Here is a 21,136-nt window from a genome sequence, read left to right as displayed (position 1 = left end):
ATCTGCTGTCCTGGCAAGCAATAGCACTCCATTTGACTATCAGCACGTACTGATTTACATGATAAATTATGCCACCCTGTGTAGAGGTAGGAGAGCAAGTAGCTAAGAGTATGGTCTCTTAACAAGGCTGCTCAGGCACGTGCCTCACCACTCTGTGTCCTGTCTCCCTCATATGTAAAAAAGAGATAACAGCCCAGGTGAGAGCTCAATGATGCTGTTATTCTCTGTCACATCAACCTTATTCAGATTCTCTCCTAAGTCAGATTTATTTATCTGATTTAGATATTTATCTCCATCCTTATTTTTGTCTTCTTATATGTCAAAAGGGATGTTAACAAATCTCTTGATTTTACTGTACTTTTATCTTTATATTTATAATAAATTGGACATAATAATTTTGAGTCATTATTATATTCAAAGGTCACAACAATTAGACCTTCACTATAAATTTCACCATGTATCAGTATATCAGCTCTTTCTATCCCTGTAAAGGAAAAAAAAGGGCTTTCTGGAACACTGGTGAGCTGGAGGCAGAGATGCTGGCAAGGACACCTGGGCTTCTCACTCTGCTTTCTTTCCCCAGTTAAGAAGGTGAGTGTGTTAAGGCTATGTTTGGTCAATGTTTCTTTAAACTGAAGAACATGAACTGTTGAGTAAATATCTCCGGAATGAAGTGTGAACCCTTAATTTAACGGTAGTAGAGTAGTCACCCTCTACTTTGCAGAGTCCAAATATCAGGGGCTGCTTCTGCTGGGGATTCTAGGGCTGAGGGAGTGAGTGGTGCATTACATGTTATGTGTGTGCCTACCCTGAGAAGCCATTTTGCTTCCCGTGAGATATGTATTCTTGGAGGATGAAAGAGGAAACCAAATTTAACTTTATTGTGTGTGTGTTTTCTTTTTCTGTCAATCCCTGATACTCCTCACACAGCACATTCATTTCATACCTTTTACATTAGAATTTATTTTTTATCATTAATATTACGACATTTCATTTTGTCCGTATTTTATTATTATACTTAGCTTATTTGTTATTAATCTTTTTGTTTCTCTTATTATATTTGTGAGTCTCTCACTAATATATAGATGAATTTTGTTTTTTTTTTTTTTTTTTTTTGCGGTACGCGGGCCTCTCACTGCTGTGGCCTCTCCCGTTGCGGAGCACAGGCTCCGGACGCGCAGGCTCAGCGGCCATGGCTCACGGGCCCAGCCTCTCCGTGGCATGTGGGATCCTCCTGGACTGGGGCACGAACCCGTGTCCCCTGCATCGGCAGGCGGACTCTCAACCACTGCGCCACCAGGGAAGCCCTTTGCCTCTATTTTAAGAATTTTTACCTAATAGGATTTTCTTTCATCTCAATTATATTTATTGTCATAACTGATATGGGCTTTCTACTGTCCTTTGCTCTAGGCTTTCTGATTTTTTAATGCTCTCTTACAGCAGCTTTTGTACTGTTTGATATATATTCTTACATGCATCTTTGTGCTGAATGATTATACATCCTGCATTTATTTATATTAGGGTTTCCTTTAGGATAGAAATGTCTAAATTTTTACTAACAGAAATATTAATACAGCTTTTAAATCTAATTTGTGCCTTTATTACTGGTTAATAAAAGGTATGACAACCCAACAGCCATAAAAACTAAATGTTGACCATAAAGAAGAATAAACACTTAAAAAATAACACGTTCTAGGAAGGATGGGGGCAAGGGATAGTTAGGGAGTTTGGGACTGACATGTACACACTGCTATATTTAAAATGGATAACTAACAAGGACCTACTGTATAGCACAGGGAGCTCTGCTCAATGTTATGTGGCAGCCTGGATGGGAGGGGAGTTTGGGGGAGAATGGTTACATGTATATGTATGGCTGAGTCGCTCTGCTGTGCACCTGAAACTATCACAACACTGTTAATCGGCTATACTTCAATTTAAAATAAAAAGTTTAGGGCTTTCCTGGTGGTGCAGTGGCTAAGAATCTGCCTGCCAATGCAGGGTACATGGGTTCAAGCCCTGGTCTGGGAAGATCCCACATGCCGCGGAGCCTGCACTCTAGAGCCCGCGAGCCACAACGACTGAGCCCGCGTGCCACAACTACTGAGGCCCACGCACCTAGAGCCCATGCTCCGCAACAAGAGAAGCCACCACAGTGAGAAGCCTGCACACTGCAACAAGGAGTGGCCCCCGCTTGCCGCAACTAGAGAAAAGCCCGCGTGCAGCAACAAAAGACCCAACGCAGCCAAAAATAAAATAAAATAAAATAAATAAAAATATTTTTAAAAATTTAAAAAGAAAATAACACGTTCTATAAAGCCCATGATATGATTCTATGCCTAGCATTTTTTGTTATTGGTGCTGTTTTTGAATCATTATAGGTTAAATGAAAAATTAATTTAAAATCAAAGTATGATTACTACCATTCTTTTGTTCTTCCAAGAAATGTCATTAATTTGCTTAGTCACTTACTTAACTGGTGTTGACCACCTCTACCTCTGTAAGATGGTGAAGCTCCACTCAGTGCACAGGCTTGTTATGAAGTTTCAATGTGATTATATAGCCAGAAGGGCTCTGAGAGAGTACAGAGCGCTAAACAAATGTACACTGATATTACCATTGAAAACAGGTGACACTTTATGTGGCCACCATGAAGTAATTAAGATACTATGGATGGAATTATGTAGGATTTGTAGTTTAGATGTGAAAGTGGAACTTGCCAATAAACAAGAGTCACTAGCAAAAAAAAAAGACAGGAAACTCCTTTTAGATGGCATGTAATACACCTATCATTTGGGTATATCTCATTTCCTGAACCACCAATCCTCTCATTTATTTTTCCACCTCTTTCCTGTTTGATTCACTAGTTCAAATGGGTTCTTTTTTCTTCTGTCTCTCTTATATTACCTTATTCCATCCTCCCACCCCCAATTTTTTAGAGGAGGAAACTAAAGTTCTGGGAATTAGGATGACTTTTCCAAATCTCACAGCTCCTATCTATCATCTCATCTACCTAATCTATCTAACAGATGAAAGTATTATATCTATGTTTTTAAAAACCAATCTGGGATCATACATACTACTGACATACTTTTAAGTCAGTTAAAGTTGTTATACAAAGCTAGCTCTATGTTTGTATACTTGTAGAGCCACTGTTCTTTCATATCACTCTTTCTAGAGTAGCAGCAGAACAGAAAAGGAAGGGAAGAGAAAGCACATTTGTTTTTTCAATCCTGTGGCAGAGAATACTTGGGACCTCATGTGCCAACACTAAATCCATGTTAGAGACTCCTGTTGTGAACCTCTCACCTCTGCATGAGCAGGGAGTCATCCTGAGCTAACTTTCTTTATTTTGGTTCATTATTTAACGTGTTCTGTTTTGCAGCAGCACTAACACACACAAAAACCCAGTTAGACACTGAGGCTAGAGACAGTGGGCACTAGAAGTCAAAATAGAGCAGTTCCATGGACAGAGACCTACTGGATTTGAGTCTTCCTTGTATGGCCTGAAAAGACATTTGGTGCAGATGCTCAAACAACGCATGTCTGAACACTGATAATGGACCCAGCATATAATGGTCCTGGGTGGATGATGATCCACTGAAAATTGAGAAGGCCTAGGCTAGGAGAAAGAGAAATATGAGCTATTTCTTTACCTGACTTGCAAGTGAGAAGCAGAATTTTTCATTTAGAGTTATTACATATAAAGACATCAGACTCCTTTAATCTGTACCAAAATGAGAGTGACCCAATGGCCCTTTACCCATTTAAGAATGAGCTTCCATTTAAGAATGGCTCCTAAACAAGTCCCCTCAACTTAAGGCAGTTTCATAGATAAGGTAGTGATGAAACAAAGAACCCAAAGGTGGTGTTCTGAGGAAATGCCTGTGTCTATTCCAAATACAAGGAGAGGTTCCCTTCCAGGCATCACTCACAGAAGAGGCTGCCACCTTGTATTTCCACCCTCACAAAGCCTTTCATGTTATAGGGCATTCTCTGAACCCCTTTATTTTTAACATCACAGCACTGTTTGGATACGTTACATTATCCTTTGGATAAGATACATTATTACCAATGCAAGTTTTATATGCTTATAAATTTTATCTTGGTTAAAAAAAATTTTAAGAGCAAAACTACACAGATTTAGTAATCATCCTTGGATATGACCTCCAAATTGAAGTATTGGATGCTACTGTAAAACTCACCTTAAAAGCAGCATAGTAAGTGGCTGTATCATTAAGGTCATACACATAGGCCTACATGACAAATGAAAACATAAAAACATCAAGCGTCCAACTATTCAGCAAATATGTTATTGGGCCTCAAGATAAATCTCCAGTGAAAGCATCATTAAGGATTCAAAGAGTGATGTATCAAAACCAAACCTGATAATGTGCCTTGGAAAACTGTCAGATGACTCAGAATATGGCTATAGTGATGACAAAGACCTAATGGCATGGTTGCACATAAAGAATTCAAATAAAATCTTCTCATAAAATGTGGAAGTGGGGAAAAAGCAATACTTCTCAATTTTACATAATATGTGATTGAGTACATAGTGTGTAATACACATTTTATATAATATGATTTAAAATATAACTAAAATGATAAATTTAATATTCTAAGTAGTTATTTATTTCATTAAAGTTGGCCTAAAAGTGTTTGGACTTTTTTCAATGTGAAGTTGGAGAGTGGTCATCACATATTCAGAGGCATCTTGTATTTGGTCATATGTACTATTTATGGTCACACTCCACCCATCCCAATGCTGGCTTTAGCTCCTTGGCATTCCTCTCCTTTCACATCCTAGGCTCCAGATTCAGCAAGCCTTGTGCCTGCCTGAGAGTCCAGTCCCTCTGGCCAAGAACAAACATGATATCTATATCAGAATGAACTTCACATAGTGGTTATTCGTTTGTGATTTTTAAGGTTTCTGGCTCACTAAAAAGCGACCTAGTTTTTACACCTCAGCTTCTTGTTGTGATTTTTTTTAAAAAGGATGTGGTGCCTTCCCAACACACATGATATTAAATATCTATAAAGCCAGAGCAGTGGTCATGACAAGAGACATACAGGGGCTTGAGGCCTGAGGCTGACTCTGAATAACAGAAGAAACAATGAGAAGATCAACAACTAATGAGATATTTTGCTAATTCACTGATTAAAACTATACAAGAGATTTTTTTATCCTTGCAAAATTCTGTCCTAGCAAAGGCTAAAACACTATCAGTAGCTATTAGTAAAACCTTTAAGCTTCCAATTAAACCTAACAAACATGTCCCCTAAAATTTATTGGAAAGTATTACTTCTCCGTAGGGCTGAATTTACTGTGCTGATGTGGATTTAAAACACTAACCCTAGAGGAATTCCGTACTGTGCACAAAATCAATTTCACAAACATGGAAGTGTCTTTGAAAGTCTGTTAATACTATCAAGTGGAAAAATTATCCTACATTTTAACTCTATTAGTCCTTCAAAAAACTTAAAAAAAAACCTATCTTCTCTGTTGAAAACAATATCTTTCTTTGGCTTTTTAGAACTGATATATTAGGCACAGCTCAGAGAAAGGAGCTAAGAAAAAGCTACACATGAATCCCACTTCTTGAAAAGTGACATGTTAGTACTGAAAACTGTTGTTTTAGAAGCAATTAGGCTAATTAAGCTTGATAGCATGATTTCAAGAGAGATGCTGTGCAAGCCCCTATCCACAATGAGAATTTGCACTGAAGCAAGGAACAGCTGATATGTGCAGAGATGCAACTCTGGAGTGCTATCTATAAACTCCATGCCCTTAGAAAGGATAGAGTGGAGTAAGATGATAATGATGATGATTTTGGATTAACATTTAGTCCTTTTCAAAGGGAGGAAAGGACCTTGTATCAAGAAGCAGGTCCCGCGACTTCCCTGGTGGTGCAGTGGTTAAGAATCCACCTGCCAATGCAGGGGACATGGGTTCGAGCCCTGGTCCGGGAAGATCCCACATGCCGCGGAGCAACTAAGCCCGTGCACCACAACTACTGAGCCTGTGCTCTAGAGCCCGCGAGCCACAACTACTGAAGCCCGTGAACCTAGAGCCCGTGCTCCGCAACAAGAGAAGCCACCACAATGAGAAGCCCGCACACCGCAACGAAGACCCAACGCAGCCAAAAAGATAAAAATAAATAAATAAGTAAATTTATTAAGGAAAAAAAAAGAAGCAGGTACCACCACCCACCATTGAAGAGATTTCATAAATGGAGAAAGGCTGTGACTGATGCATGAAAGGAAGAGGAAACCTGCTAAAATTTCCTTTGTAAGTTATTATTTCAAAGGAAGATCCTCATCACATCAAGTACACAACTCTGAACAAAACAGAGCTTAAGGCAAAATAGGTAATAAGGATACCTGGGCTTTTATTTTGAAATTAATAAAATGTGGTTGATTATACAAAGGTCCAAATTAAGCATAATTGTGAATTACGTTTACTTCATGCCTGAATCAGATAGAACAGATAATTTAGAAAAATACACACAAATATTATGGTAAAGATATATTAACCTGGTGATTGACAGCATTAGATTTAATTTGAAAAAACAATATTGGGTTAAAACCAAAAGGGGAGAGATTTCTTTTTTTAATTCTCACAGTTAGAAATACACTTGCTTTAAAAACTCACTAAACTCACAACTGATCATATTTTCAGCATTATGATTCATGCCTAAGTCTCTACAAGCAAAGACAGACGATATACCTGGATTCTGTGTTACTTTTCTTTTTCTGTTGTTTAACAAGAGTCAGGAGGAGATGCACTGCTTCTGTAAGGCAGAGTCCTTGGATGATGAACACTAAAAATAATGCCATACTTGGCTGGTGACATAGATCAGTGGTGGCAGAAATGAAGAGTAAAACCTTAGCTCCTCAGAAAAACTGGCTTTTCTTCAAAGACAGGGCAACCTGACTTGTGATCATTCTTTGAAGCAATTTACATCAGTAGCCAGCTCAGTTACAACAGCTGGTGGGCAAGTATTAGACACAGATGACTCTTTTACAGCCAAAATACAGGAGAAATTAGATTATTAGCTTTCCTGTAAATACGTAATAAGGTTGGCTAGTCCTGGAGAGAAGAGGAATTGTGTATCACCAGACTTTTACTTTAGAATAGAACATTCCAAGTTCAGCTGCTTCAGAATCACCTGGGAAGCTTATTAAAAATACAGTTGCCTGGGCCCATCCCAAACCTTTAGAAGGAAATCTTTGCATTTTCAAAAAATTCCCTATCCTACATAACCTGATGAGTCTGTGTCCTGCAAAGCTTGATAACTTCTGCTCTCAAGGGCAGTGCTGGGATGTCTTATGTTGCAAATCATTAATATTTCTGAGGTCCATTACTCACGTGTAAACCTTAAGAACGAAATCCTTCTCTTCCTTTAATTCTGTGAGCGACTGCAGGACATCCAGGATGCTTAGGACTGCACAGCCATACGGCCGCCGATAATGCAGATGAGCAGGGCCCTTCTTTGAGTCATTCAGGAGCATCCGGCCTGGGGCACAGCAGAAACACCAGTCAGACTGAGAACTCCATGCTCCTCTATAGCACCACCGAATTGTCATCCAAGGATGCCAGAGCTATAGGTATCTTAAGAGATTTTCTAAACTGGAAGACTGAAGATGAAGGGAGCCATCCAAGGACGCAAGGTTATTTATGTAGAGGAATGCCAAACAGGCCTTCGGCCAGGGCTCTTCCCCTGCACCACGTTCAATTAATCATCCTTACTACCCACCTCAACACCAACAGTCCATTTATTAATCATATGTGAATGAAACAGTGGTTTCATGAATTTCTTAGAAAAACCAATGTGCTAATATATTTTAACTTCTTAGTTGAGTATTTTAGCTGACAGGTAAAAGTTATGTATACAGAGATAACGAGGACAATGTACTATTCTTCCAACCAAATTCTTCCAGCCAAAGCTGCTCCTGAACCACTGTAGGAGCAAGAAGAGTCTCAGAAAGTAGATAGGAGCTTGATTTTCCTGCTTACCAAGGCTGTGCTTATAGTGGCAAGAGGACTTGCAAATGCAGAACTGGAACCTCAACAAATGCTTTATCAAGTACAGCAAAACAAAAACCCAAAAGTACAGCAAAAGAGTTGTTTTGTTGTTGGCAAAACAACTCTTTTGCTGTACAGGATATGCCAGAACCCACTATGAAAGACGACTTGGTTAGTCATGGGCCCGCAAATTATGTCATAAACTTAAAATAAGACTGGACAAACGAACCACAGGTAGCAAAAATCTTGGGTGGGGTAGAAGTGAGATACCATCCATCTAGTGCAGTAATGACAGTAACTCTAATTTTGTGTAAAATAGCATAGATACATACTTTTTGATACAAAACACAGCAAAGGCCATTCACTACCTGTTAAGCTGGCAACCCTGGCAATCCGTTATAAGATCTCTGAGGCAGAGGGCTGGTACAGAGGCAGAACATTAGATGGAGAGAATGTAAAAAAGCAGGCCACTTGAAATAAAAAGTATGGGTCCAAAAACAAATAGGAAGCAGAAAATGCTTTCATTTCTATCAAATTCAGCTATTGCAGCAGCTGAGCTTAAGGTACAGCTCCAGTACAAGCTGGACTCTAATCCTAAAACCTGAAGTACCTGAAGTAATCCTAAAACCTGAAGAGCTAGGCAGAAGACAAAGGTCATACACAGTAGATATCCCAAGTTGGGGTGGTCTTAGTCATGTGAATTGATAAAGTGAACCGTACCTATTCGTATCACATGGGCAACTATATATAAATCTCTCTTCATATCTTTGCTGCTCAGATCCTAAGAAAAGAGAAAAAATAAATTAAGGCAATGAATACATAGAAAATAATTAAAATTTCATTTTGAACCTCATAATGGTTTGCTTTTGCTGCTTTTAGCATATGCTATAGGTGGGGGAAGGGGATTAAAGCACATAGCACTTTAGTGTTTATAAGATTCCTGCAGTGAAAGCCTGGACATCTTATGTGCCCTTGGAAGATTATTTTGTTGACAATATTTTTCCAGCTCTTATTTAGACCACCTATCTCCGAAAGTTCTCACATTAGAAATCTCCATGACATTGACTTATCCATGTTTATTCCAAAATCATATAAAAACATTCTGTAACAAAAGAAATTTCCAATGCAGAAAAAAAAAGGGAAAACACCAAAAGGCTCATTAATGACTGAAATTCTGAAAGTTTACTCTCTACTAATTTTACATTTATTCTGCTGTCCACAAATGATTATTATACACTAGATATGTTCCCTTGAAAAGCAATTACTTTGGTTTTAGTGACACCTCAATAATTAGATCTCCCATTTCTAAATTTAGATATGTATCATTTATGCTGAAGTATAAAGCTGAAAATAATTTTATCTGGAAAATTTTAAGGGCTTCCTTTAAGTAAACAAATCTCATCCAGAATCACTTTTAAAACTAGAGTTATAAAAATACTTTTATACATTATTTATGTGTAGAACACATTTTGAAAAAAAATGTTTGAGTATATATTTATACTTTATTTAACACATTATACTCGAAGTAATAAAACTTCCTTTAATATGTATTGTTTCAGACTTTCACCAGGTCATCAACTGCTGCTCACTCCCAGCCACTGTTATGAATTAATGATGATTGAAGGAGTAACCTCTATCTTTCATGGGACAGGTTCCTGTGATTTCCCTTTTGCTCCTAGGAAACGGTCCCTTAGTTCCATTTCCTTCCCATCTTTCATCTTTTGATTTGTCCCAGATACTTATCTCTTTTCAATAAAGCAGGAAAAGGGACAGTCAAGCAGCAGTCATGATTTTGAATGAGATTTGGATCCAGAATCCCCATGTTTGCTTTATGTTTATGTTTACCCTGTAGCAGGGTTAGGTCTAGGGTGAGGCAAGCAAGCCATCTAAGATATAAAATTTAAGGTCTCATTCTCAGGATCCTGCGCTTTGCTTGCCTCACCATAATCCCAGCTCTGCCCTGTAGAGTGGTCCTGAACATATGAAAGAAAAGGAGACATTAAAAAGTAATTTGTAATGGTGAAATTGAAGCTTTTAGATTCTAGATGGTTATAATATTTTGCCAAATTCTTGATGGAATAATGAAATATACTTACAATGAAATGGGTTACAAAATAATTTAACATAAATTGTTATCTCTGGAATCACAAAGATATATTTTTGCATGAAAGTTGTCTTTTGATCTTGAAAAATGATATTTTAGACTCCATTTCAATAATTCCTTTAATTTAAAATGATATCCTCCAAACAGTACTACATTTTGCTAAATATTAAGATGACTACTAAAAAATAGAAATTAAAAAACAGATTACCATTTTTATATAATTTTTGGGATAGAAACATGTCTATTACTAAAAGATATGTAAATGTTTGACACATTTCAAAGTGAAATGGTCTTCTACATAGCTTAGATTGTGTTAATCCAAACTATCAAATAACCAGTATAATTATAAATCCCAATATACGTAGAGAATTCAAGCCAGTTACCAAAGATGATCAAACACTAACCAGATGGGCTGTACACAAGAGCATGGGATCTCTCCTTTGGTTCTGTTCAGGTGAATGAAAGGAAGAAGCCTAAAATGTAATTTATAGTATTTTCTAAATGGCTGGATAGGGGCTCTTTCTTACCATGTTATACATGGTACCCAGAACATTCTGTGGCATTTATTTGAGATCAGTAAAAATAAGATGACAATAATCAGTACCAGAAAATATTTTAAGTAAAATTATTATTTGTGAGTTCCACATAATTTCAGTGTCAAAATTCAGTGTAAAGGCTATCTTATTAGATATGAGCATGGTTAAACACAGTTACCATAGAGTTATGTCACAAGACCTGTAAAACCAAGGTGGGGAGAGAGGTGACTCACCCACCATTCATCTGGTGAGCAGGGTTTGAATTTAGATTTATTCACTGGACCTTACCCTCCAATCCTACATAACTAGGAAGCTGGTTCCCAACTACCTGGTGGGTAGAAAAGACAGTGACTCAGGGATCAGCATCTTGACTCAGTTACTAATATTTCATCTGAAACATGGAAAAGTCAATTCACTTTCCTGTGCCTGGACTACGCTTTTTCTGTAGAGATAATAGGATTTACAAATATAAAACACAGCCAATTTATTCATTCTTATGCTGTAGAAAAGGAGGCAGTATTTTAATAAATGATGTTATTGCACTAATAATTAAATTCATTCTTAATTCCAAGAAAGCACTACCTAAAATTCTATTTTGAAATGTGAAAAAGTAAATGTAAAAAATATGATGCCAATTAATGCAGGGAAAACAACACAAGTTCATTCTCTGAGCTGATCACTCAACTATAATAGAAAATAAACATGTATTCATTTACTTATGTAACAAATCATTAGTATTTGCCAGGCACTGTGTGTGAGGCACTGGATATCTAGTAAGGAGCAAATACACAGACATGCTCTCTCATGCTCATACCACACAGCCATTGTTAATCATGAAAGTCATCAAAATCCTCACTGTATTAGACATTTACATAAATATGAAACACCTCCTTCTTGGATAAAATTCTTCTTGTACAGGAAGCTCTGAAATCTAACATAGTCAGAAAAAAACAGGATTTACCAAGAGCAAGATTGTGCATGGATAATGTGACTGTCTGTAATGTGGCTCTGAAGTCAGCTTGAGTAACCCTGCAAAACTGCTCCATTTGTATGGTTCCCTTTTCTTGATGCTAAGGTAAGCTAACATGCTGGCACTGACCACAGCTGTACCTGCATTTTCTTGCATTTACTCGAAAACTCTGTAACACATATGCCAATCTGGAAAACTCCTTTGGCCCACAGGAGGAACTCAAGTCTTAGATAGCCAGAAAATAGTTTCCACCAAAATTATCATTTCGTATAAACTTAAAGTAAAACATGAAAATCCTGGCTAGAACAATCTTGTTCAAAAATCTTCTAGGCTTTGAAAAAAATTCCTCAAATCATTTTTTTGGGGGATCTTTAAAAAAAGATCCAGGGCTGTACTGCAAAGGGAACTACAAAAGTGGGTATTTTTAGCAGCCTTGTGCCTTCTCATTGTGGCAGAACAAGAGCACGTCATAAGTGTTACGTGCATCTCTGATTTATAAAGCTGGGGCTACAGCCTAGGCCTCTGGGCCCCTATAGATAATTAAAATGCTGTTAAATGAAATTTTGATTTACTGTATAATTACATTCAAATATCATAATTAAGTTCATTTTTCAAGAGACAAGGACTACACTCATCACATTCAAGGACAGCACACATGCACGCACACGTGCGCGCGCACACACACACACACAGCTCTGTTCCCACAGTGCCAAAGAACAAGGAATCGACAATTTCTTTTGCTGCTTTAACCAAACAATATCAGAGCACGAGGACCTATAAAAGACTCCTAAGGTCACTGAGACATTCTAGACAGATGGGTGTCTCATCTCATTCTAATCCTGTTTCAGGAAGGTGGTCCCAGAGAACCAGCTCAGTGTTCAGGTAGTCTCACTTCAGATGCTCTCCCCCAATATTCTAACCTACATCCCATTACCTGCAATTTGGACTCTTTCCCTTGTTCTCCTGTTGAAGAGAGAGCATTGATCTTTCCAGACTAAACCATCTCAATTCCCTTAGCCGTCTTCCTGGATCTGCTTTTCCTGCTTTTTCTTCCTGTATTATCTCCTAAGCTTTGAATGCTGAGCTCAAAGATGTACGAAACTTCATGTTAGCTTAGCTAGATTTGTAAATCCTTCATACCTGAAGCAATTTCAATAAAAGTTATTCCTGTAAAAGTGGCTTCTGATTCTGCAGTAACATCATTTGAGATTTCGATAAAGTTGTAGTAAATGAACAAAAAAGGTCAGGTAAACAAATCCAATTTTATCTTTCAGAGAAAGTCACATATCAGAGCCCTAGATAAATCCCATTTGTGTTTAAGAGGCACACCATAAGGTTTGAGACACCTGTCACCTATCAATCATGCACCACAAACGAGGGCAGTGGCACTGTGACACCATCATACCTCCCTGCACTCAACAGGTTTTGATGTATCTCAGTATCACTGAAGCACATCAAAGAATCCATGATAGTCAAAAGTGGTTTAAAATTGTGACACGGTCTTATTTTCTTCTTCAGCAAATAAATTAAATGAAATAAATAAAGCTGGGCAGTTAAGTTTTATAACTGGGTAAAAAAAAAATTTAGTAAATCAGAATCAGCTTGAAGAATACACAAGGCAATGTGGTATTGTGAGGCTTAGCACTTTTCAATAAGCAGGTTACCTAGTCTTCTCTGAGCTGATGAGTCCATGAGCTCAGAGACCACGAATAACAGCATGGTTATTCAGAAAAAACTTAAGTATGAATCATGGCACAAAAAGACTCTGTTCGGTATTTGAAAGAGGAGGACTATTTAGTTTGTCTCTCTTTATATAAACTCATTAAAAAACTGCAAAGCTGTAAATTTGGTGGGTGCCTTTAGAGAAACCATACTTACACATCAGAGAAATTCCCAGTGGCCTTGAAGAAGAATTGTAAGAAAGACTTTCCTCAAATTTTATGTGTCTATTATATCTAATAGCTTCTAAAATGTACATCAGTAAAAGGTACTTGATTATATTTCTTTAATAAATTAAATTAAAAACTGAAGCTAATTTCAGTTTTCTTAAATATTTCATTAAAACCTGATAGACACATAAATCAAGTTCTATTCTCACCAGTGTGTGGGGAAATAAGAATAAATGCTTGTTTCCAGGGCAACAATATCCACATAGCAGGGCCCTAGTTAGAGTCAACAGCAGAGAAGGGAAATAGAATTTGCACATACTGTAAAAAGGGCACACATTCGTTCTATCTTCTCTGGGTTCCTTGGCCCACCATTCTTGTTCAGTCTCACCAGAAACCGCTCACTGAAATGTAGGAGAGAGAGACAGAGAAATGTAAGGGACTGCATGCTCGAGAACAAATAAAAAGGGCATTTATAGAGAAACCCTAAACACTTTCAGGACAGCCCATAGTGACAGGCAAGGCCAAAAGTACATGTCTAGTAGCAGGAGACTATCTTTCTTGCCAAGCAACATGCAATAGAGACTACAAACTGCTTCACAGGTGTTGCTGTTTACTTGCCAGTTGTGGCTCTTACCTCCCTAAAGCTGTGTGCTCCCTGAGGGCAGCAATGAGGATTATGTCTTGTATTTTTCCCAAATACCCTCAAAGCTCTGGGCATAACAGTAAGCCCATAAGCAGCATATACATTCTTTGATGTGAACACTCAGATCATCATAAAAATATTCATCACACTAGGTCCGAAAGAGTCTACATTACCCAGTTTACATCTTCCTATACAATATTTGAGAATCATTTTAGAGCCAAGAAAAAATGTTACAGGGACTTACAAAAGTTTGGGTGAAAAGTAAAAAAGAAATAATGTACTGTAATTAAAGCTGTAATCAGAATTTAATAGGGCCATTAAGATATTTTATTCCTCAAACAATATAGTTTAATTCTTGAAGGAAATTATTGGACTGAAAAACTTTAGAAACAGTGTTTGCAACATTCTGGAGAAATGTCTCCTTTCTCTCTTATCTCCTTCCTGCCCCTGCCTAGGATCTCATTCCCATCTCCTCATCCCAAGGTTCTCTACCAATTGTAACAGGAAAACTGAGCCATGGCAAAGACAAAGTATGTGATTCTAAAAGTAATTTGCTTCTCCTGTGCCCAGAGTCATGTACTCATTACACATATTAGGTATCAGTAAAAAGGCCAATACTAAAATATTGTACTAGAATTATAAGATATGTTATAATATCAGCTGCACAGGTTGCTTAGTTTGTTCACATATTCATTTGTTCATTTAGTCAACAGATAGTTACTAAGTTGTCTGTGCTAAACATAGGAACAAAAATGTGAACACAATATATATAGGGCACTTTTCTTCCTAGAGCTCATGGTCCTTCCTAGAGCTTAACTTCCTAGGCAGTTAAATGTGCAGAAATGAAGCTCAGAAAAGATCTGGCTTTTATAAATCTGGCAAATATAAATTTGAGATGCTTCAGCCATCAGATTAGATGGGAATAAGCAGGGAATATAAACAGAACAAGAAGAAAAAGGGGCTTTGGTCAGAATCCTGAGAGACATTGATAATTAAGAAACAGGTAAAAGAAGAAGAACTAGCCAAGTAGACATGTAGGGACAAATAGAAAAACAGAAGAAATAAGAAGAATGGTGGGATGCTATGTTAGTTAAGGGAAAAAAGTGTCTGAAAGAGGAGGGAGGGGTCAAGGAGGCCCAAGGGCACTGAGAATCACATGAGACAACAATACAACAGTGTCCACCGGATGTTAAAACAGGTATCATTGGTGATTCTGGCAAGAACCGTTTTTGTGGAATGATAGTGAAAGAGGCTAGTGTGAGGAGTAAGAAATAAGGAAGCAGAAACAGTGAGTCTAGACCCCTCTTTGAAGAGGTGAAGATGTGGAAGTGATGAACTTTTAGTTAAATGGGCATGTTGAGTTGAGGGAGGTCTTTGTTTAAAGATGGGATAACCCACATATATTCAATTAATTTTCAATAAAAGTATCAAAATTCAGTAAGGGAGAACAGCAGTTTCAACAAATGGTGAACAATCCATATAAAAAATTAAACCTTGATCTTGCCTATAAGAAATGAACTTGGGGCTTCCCTGGTGGCGCAGTGGTTGAGAGTCCACCTGCCGATGCAGGGTACACGGGTTCGTCCCCCGGTCCGGGAAGATCCCACATGCTGCAGAGCGGCTGGGCCTGTGAGCCATGGCCACTGAGCCTGAGCTCTGCAATGGGAGAGGCCACAACAGTGAGAGGCCCGCGTATCGTTAACAAAAAAAAAAAAAAAAAAAAGAACTTGAATTTATCATAGACCTAAATATAAGAGCTAAAACTATAAAACTGTAAGAATACACACAAGAAAAATGAGACAAGTACCTTCGTGTATCTTGTTCACGTTTGTTTTTCCATATTTAGCACACAGTAGAAAAATCTTTGTGATCTCAGATTATTAAGCATATAACATGAAACACAAAATGATAAATTGGACTTTATAAAATTAAAACCATCTTCTCTTCAAAAGACACTGATAAGCAAATGAAAAGGCAAGCTATAGAGTGGAAGAAAATATTTACACTGACCTAAGAAAGGACTGTATTGACAACATATAAAGTAAGCTCAGACGTAATAATAAATAACAACTCAAAAAATGGACCAAAAAATCTGAACAGACCCTTCACCAAAGAATATACAGGGATGGAAAACAACCTCAAGAAAACATTATTAGTAACTAGAGAAACGTAAATTAAAAGCACAGTGAGATACCACTACACAAGTACTAGAATGGCTAAAATTAAAGACTGAATATACCAAGGATTGGCAAGAATGTAGAGCAACTAGAACTCTAATAATCTGTTGAGGAGAATGTGAAATGGTACAGCCACTTTGGAAAACAGCCTGACAGTTTCTTTTAAAGTCAAACATGCACTTACTATATGACCCAACAATTTTACTCCTAGGTATTGACTCAGAAGAAATGAAAACATATGTCCACACAAAGACCTGATTGTGAATGTTCATTGCAGCTTTATTCATAATTGCTAGAAACTGTAAAGAACCCAAATGTTCATCAGGAGATGAACAGACAGATATACCATTGTATGGTATACCCATACAATGGAATATTACTTCACAATAAAAAAAGCAAACTACTAAGATTTATAACAATATGGATGAATCTCAAAGGCATTATGCTAAGTGAAAGAAGTCAATCACAAAAGACAATATACTATATGTCTCCATTTATAGTACATTCTAGAAACGTAAAATTATAGGAACAGAAATCACATCAGAAGTTGCCAAGACTGAGGAAGGAGGGCACGGGTTTGACTGCAAAGGTACATAAGGGAATTTTCTGGGGTGATGAAATGTCTGTTTCTTGACTATGGTAGTGGTTTCACAACTATAAATTTGTGAAAACTCATCAAACTATGCATTAAAAAGGGTGAATTTTGGGCTTCCCTGGTGGCGCAGTGGTTGAGAGTCTGCCTGCTGATGCAGGGGACACGGGTTCGTGCCCCGGTCCGGGAAGATCCCACATGCCGCGGAGCGGCTAGGCCCGTGAGCCATGGCCGCTGAGCCTGCACGTCCGGAGCCTGTGCTCCGCAACGGGAGAGGCCACAACAGTGAGAGGCCTGCGTACCGCAAAAAAAAAAAAAAAAGAAAGAAAGAAAGGGGAAGGTAATCCACTGAATGGAAGAAAATATGTTCAAATAATATAGCTGATAAGGGACTTGTAGCTAAAATTATAAAGAACTCTTACAACTCAATAATAAAATAACGAATAGACGTTTCTACATCGAAGATAAACAAATGGCCAATAAGGATATGAAAAGGTGTTCAACATCATTAGCCATTAGGGAAATGCAAATCAAAACCACAATGGGGGCACTACTTCACTTCCACTAGAATGACTTTCATCAAAAAGACAGATAATAACAAGTGTAGACAAGGAGGTGGAGAAATTGGAACCACCATATAATGTTGGTGGGAATGTAAAATGGTGCAGCCACTTTGGAAAACAGTCTGGTGGTTCCTCAAAAGGTTAAACATAGTTTAACATATGACCCACCAATTCTATCCTTAAGTATATATCCCAGAGAAATGAAAATATATGGCCACCCAAAAAAGTACATGAACATTCATAGCAGCATTTTTCATAATAGCCAAAAGATGAAAACCACCAAAATATCCAACAACAAATGAAAGGATAAATAAAATATGGTAGGTATATCCATACAATGGATTATTATTTAGCCATAAAAGGAATGATGTATTGATATACACTACAATGTAGATGAACTTCAAAAACATCATGCTGAGTGATAGAAGTCAGACACAAAAGGCCACATATTGTATGACCCCATTTCTATGAAATGTCCAGAATAGGCAAATATATAGGAACAGAAAATAGATTAGTGGTTGCCTAAGGCTGGGGATTTGGCAGAAAATGAGGTGACTTGTAAAGGGTATGGAATTTCTCTTGAGGGTGATGAAAATGTTTTAAAATTGACTGTGGTAAAGTTTGCACAACTCCAATCTACTTAAAGCCACTGAATTGTACCCTTTGAATGGATGAATTCTATAGTGTGTGAATTGTATATAATAAAGTTGTTGCAAAATCAAACAACAGCAAACTTTTTCATGGCTTACTCTTGCTCTCAGATAAAATAAAAATACCATATGCTAACACATATATATGGAACCTAAGAACAAAAAAAAAAATGGTTATGAAGAACCTAGGGGCAAGACGGGAATAAAGACGCAGACCTACTACAGAATGGACTTGAGGACACAGGGAGGGGAAAGGGTAATAAGCTGGGACAAATTGAGAGAGTGGCATGGACATATATACACTACTAAATGTAAAATCGATAGCTAGTGGGAAGCAGCCTCATAGCACAGGGAGATCAGCTCGGTGCTTTGTGACCACCTAGAGGAGTGGGATAGGGAGGGTGGGAGGGAGGGAGACGCAAGAGGGAAGAGATATATGTATATGTATAGCTGATTCACTTTGTTATAAAGCAGAAACTAACACACCATTGTAAAGCAATTATACTCCAATAAAGATGTTAAAAAAAAATCAGATCTCTAAGGTCTCCAAGGCCTTGTGTGGAACATTCAGTGTATCTTTAGAGCCCCATCTCACAAGAGCCTTTCTTGCTTGCTATTCTCTATATACACTGTTCTCCTAGATACAAGTTTCTTGAACAAGCCAAGCTCCTTCTTGCCTTAGGACCTTTGCACATGCTGTTACCTCTGCCTGGAATACTGTTCTTTCAGCCCAAGTGGCTCATTCAAATGCCAATTTCCCAGGGAAGCCAACTACAATGATGTTAGCAAGAGCAATACCCCTCCCCTCCCATACCCTCTCTCTCCTTTTCAGCACTTGGCACAAACTAATTATTTTCTTTCTTTATTATCCTTCTCTTACATGAGAGAATAAGCTCCCTAATAATAAGGGAGCTGTTTACTGCTGTATCTCTAGTACTTCCAAGAGGCTAACCTACAACAGGTGCTCAATACATGTTGAATGAAAGAAGGTGGAAGCTCCATGAAGAATTGCTGTGTGGTGTGTGGAAGCCTGCTGACAAAGGTCACCATAAACTGGATGGGTAGCATCACCATCACACTATGCAGAAACATTGATGAGCCAACAGTGAGCAAACAAGATGGTCAGGACAAACCAACCTTCTAACTTGGTGGATAAACACTGAGAAACATCAAGCATGTTGTGGTAGTCAGAGTCTCCCAGCTACTCACTAAAATCCATGTTCTCTGTTTCTTCTTGGGCAGGCAGATAGACTATACTTCTCAGCCTCCCCTATAGTTGGATGTGGCCATATAATGAGCTCTAGACACTGAATGCAGATAGAAGTGATGTATACCACTTCTCGGCTTAGCCCTAAACACTGGTTACATGTTTGTCTTCATGCTCTTTCCCCTTTCAGATGCCTAGAGTGGAGATGATCCCCCAAGGCAACGTTGGGGCCATGTACTGGCGTTGACAGCGTATTTATTAGTCTGAGTCCCTGAATGATTGTACGGATGAGTCCCACCCTAGTTACTGCAAATTCACCCACCTGGTATTAGTATTCAAGCAAGAAATACATTTCTATTGTGTTTGAGCTGTTATGCATTTTTCTGTCTAACTGTTACAGAAGTTGATCTATCTTAATACATATAAATGCATATAATAACCATTCAAATTAGTTGTTAACTTGATAGATGAAAATAAAAACAATTTTAAGAAGTTTATGCCTTTTCAAGAGAATTTATTATTATTTCTGTTCTCTTCTTTGGAAGGAAGACATACAACTGCTCTCACCCTCACATTACCTCTCTCAGTGAATCTCTCAAGCACAGACATCTACCAAGCAGGCTGCCATTTGGAGCTTCTCGTTACCAAACTAGAGAAAGGGGTGCTATTCGGAGGGGCTACACCAAGTTCTGGTCCAAAGAAAAAAGGGTAGATAAAACAAATTCCAGGGTAGACAGTATTGCTGGCCCTATGAGAACCCAAGAACTTCTCTTTCTCCTCAGCAGTAAAAGGAGGCCCCTAAGGTGGCTCTCCCAGTGCCCAGCTGAGCTTCACATTTCCTAGAGCCTATCACACTCCCGGTATCACCTGGCTTTCTTCACAGTTTGTGAGACTGAAAATAACTGGGTTTTTTTTGTCTGTTTGTTTGTTTCATTTCAAAGGGCTCTAGGTACAAATTGAATTACTTCCTGTTTTGCTGGCTTCACCAATGGGTATGAAATAAATGCTGCTTTCTGTTAACATTCAAACTATCTGAAGGCAAACATCTACCCAATGTTTCCTAATTTGGCAACAGCTGTTCTGCAAAAGAAGTGGTCAATATTGTTGGGAAATATTGCATTAAACACAGAGAGGTTTCTACCCTCTAGGACTTCTCAGAGGCTTAAAATGTTGTTATGTGTTTAAGTACCAATGGGACAGGTGACTTTGGACTCCACAACCTGCCTTTGCATAAGGCGATGGAATCTGTACAAATACAGTTTGATAAATGCTGAGTGAATCTATTTGCCAACTAGAGGCACGACTCCTTTTCATATATCCCAAAAGTGTGAAAGGAACTGTGGCCAAAGAAAAAAATTTATTTATGAGATTTTACAAACATCCACACCTCTATATGAGAGCAACGGGTCAGTTTTTCTCCTAATACTCTGGGTAAGAAAACTCTAATTATTTCAAGAGAAAAAAGAGATGGTTAAATTCTTATTCTTCAATAAGCAACATTATGAGAGAACTGTTCTACATTTACTTGTCTTTATGATGAGCTATGCATGAACAGTATATGAAGTTACATTAATTTCATATTATTGAGCAAGTTCTTACAAATGAAATCCATAATTTGAATCTGTGACAAGTCTAATAGAGTCTTAATTTTAAGATCACTTCCTTTTATGAGAGTTCTAATTCCTGGGTGGTACTGCATTTCATACACTTCTCCACTGATGGTAATTCATGCATGCCTACAGCAAATGTTTGGTGACCAACAATGAGGTGCCAGGCACT

General features: G+C 38.0%; 1 protein-coding gene across 1 annotated transcript in view; it reads right to left on the bottom strand.

Moving 5' to 3' along the window:
- Window positions 1–21,136, bottom strand: part of DOCK3 (dedicator of cytokinesis 3) — a gene marked incomplete at both ends in the record, with an annotated part of 411,675 nt that overhangs the window by 120,754 nt on the left and 269,785 nt on the right. The window contains 3 exons of the mRNA XM_082663217.1: window positions 7,370–7,517; window positions 8,747–8,807; window positions 13,845–13,926. Coding sequence (XP_082519343.1) covers window positions 7,370–7,517; window positions 8,747–8,807; window positions 13,845–13,926 — 291 coding nt within the window. The remainder of the gene's footprint in view (window positions 1–7,369; window positions 7,518–8,746; window positions 8,808–13,844; window positions 13,927–21,136) is intronic.

Source organism: Grampus griseus, assembly GCF_964374135.1.
Source record: "Grampus griseus genome assembly, chromosome: 10".
Lineage (NCBI taxonomy): Eukaryota > Metazoa > Chordata > Mammalia > Artiodactyla > Delphinidae > Grampus > Grampus griseus.
This window is presented reverse-complemented; position numbering and strand designations above follow the sequence as displayed.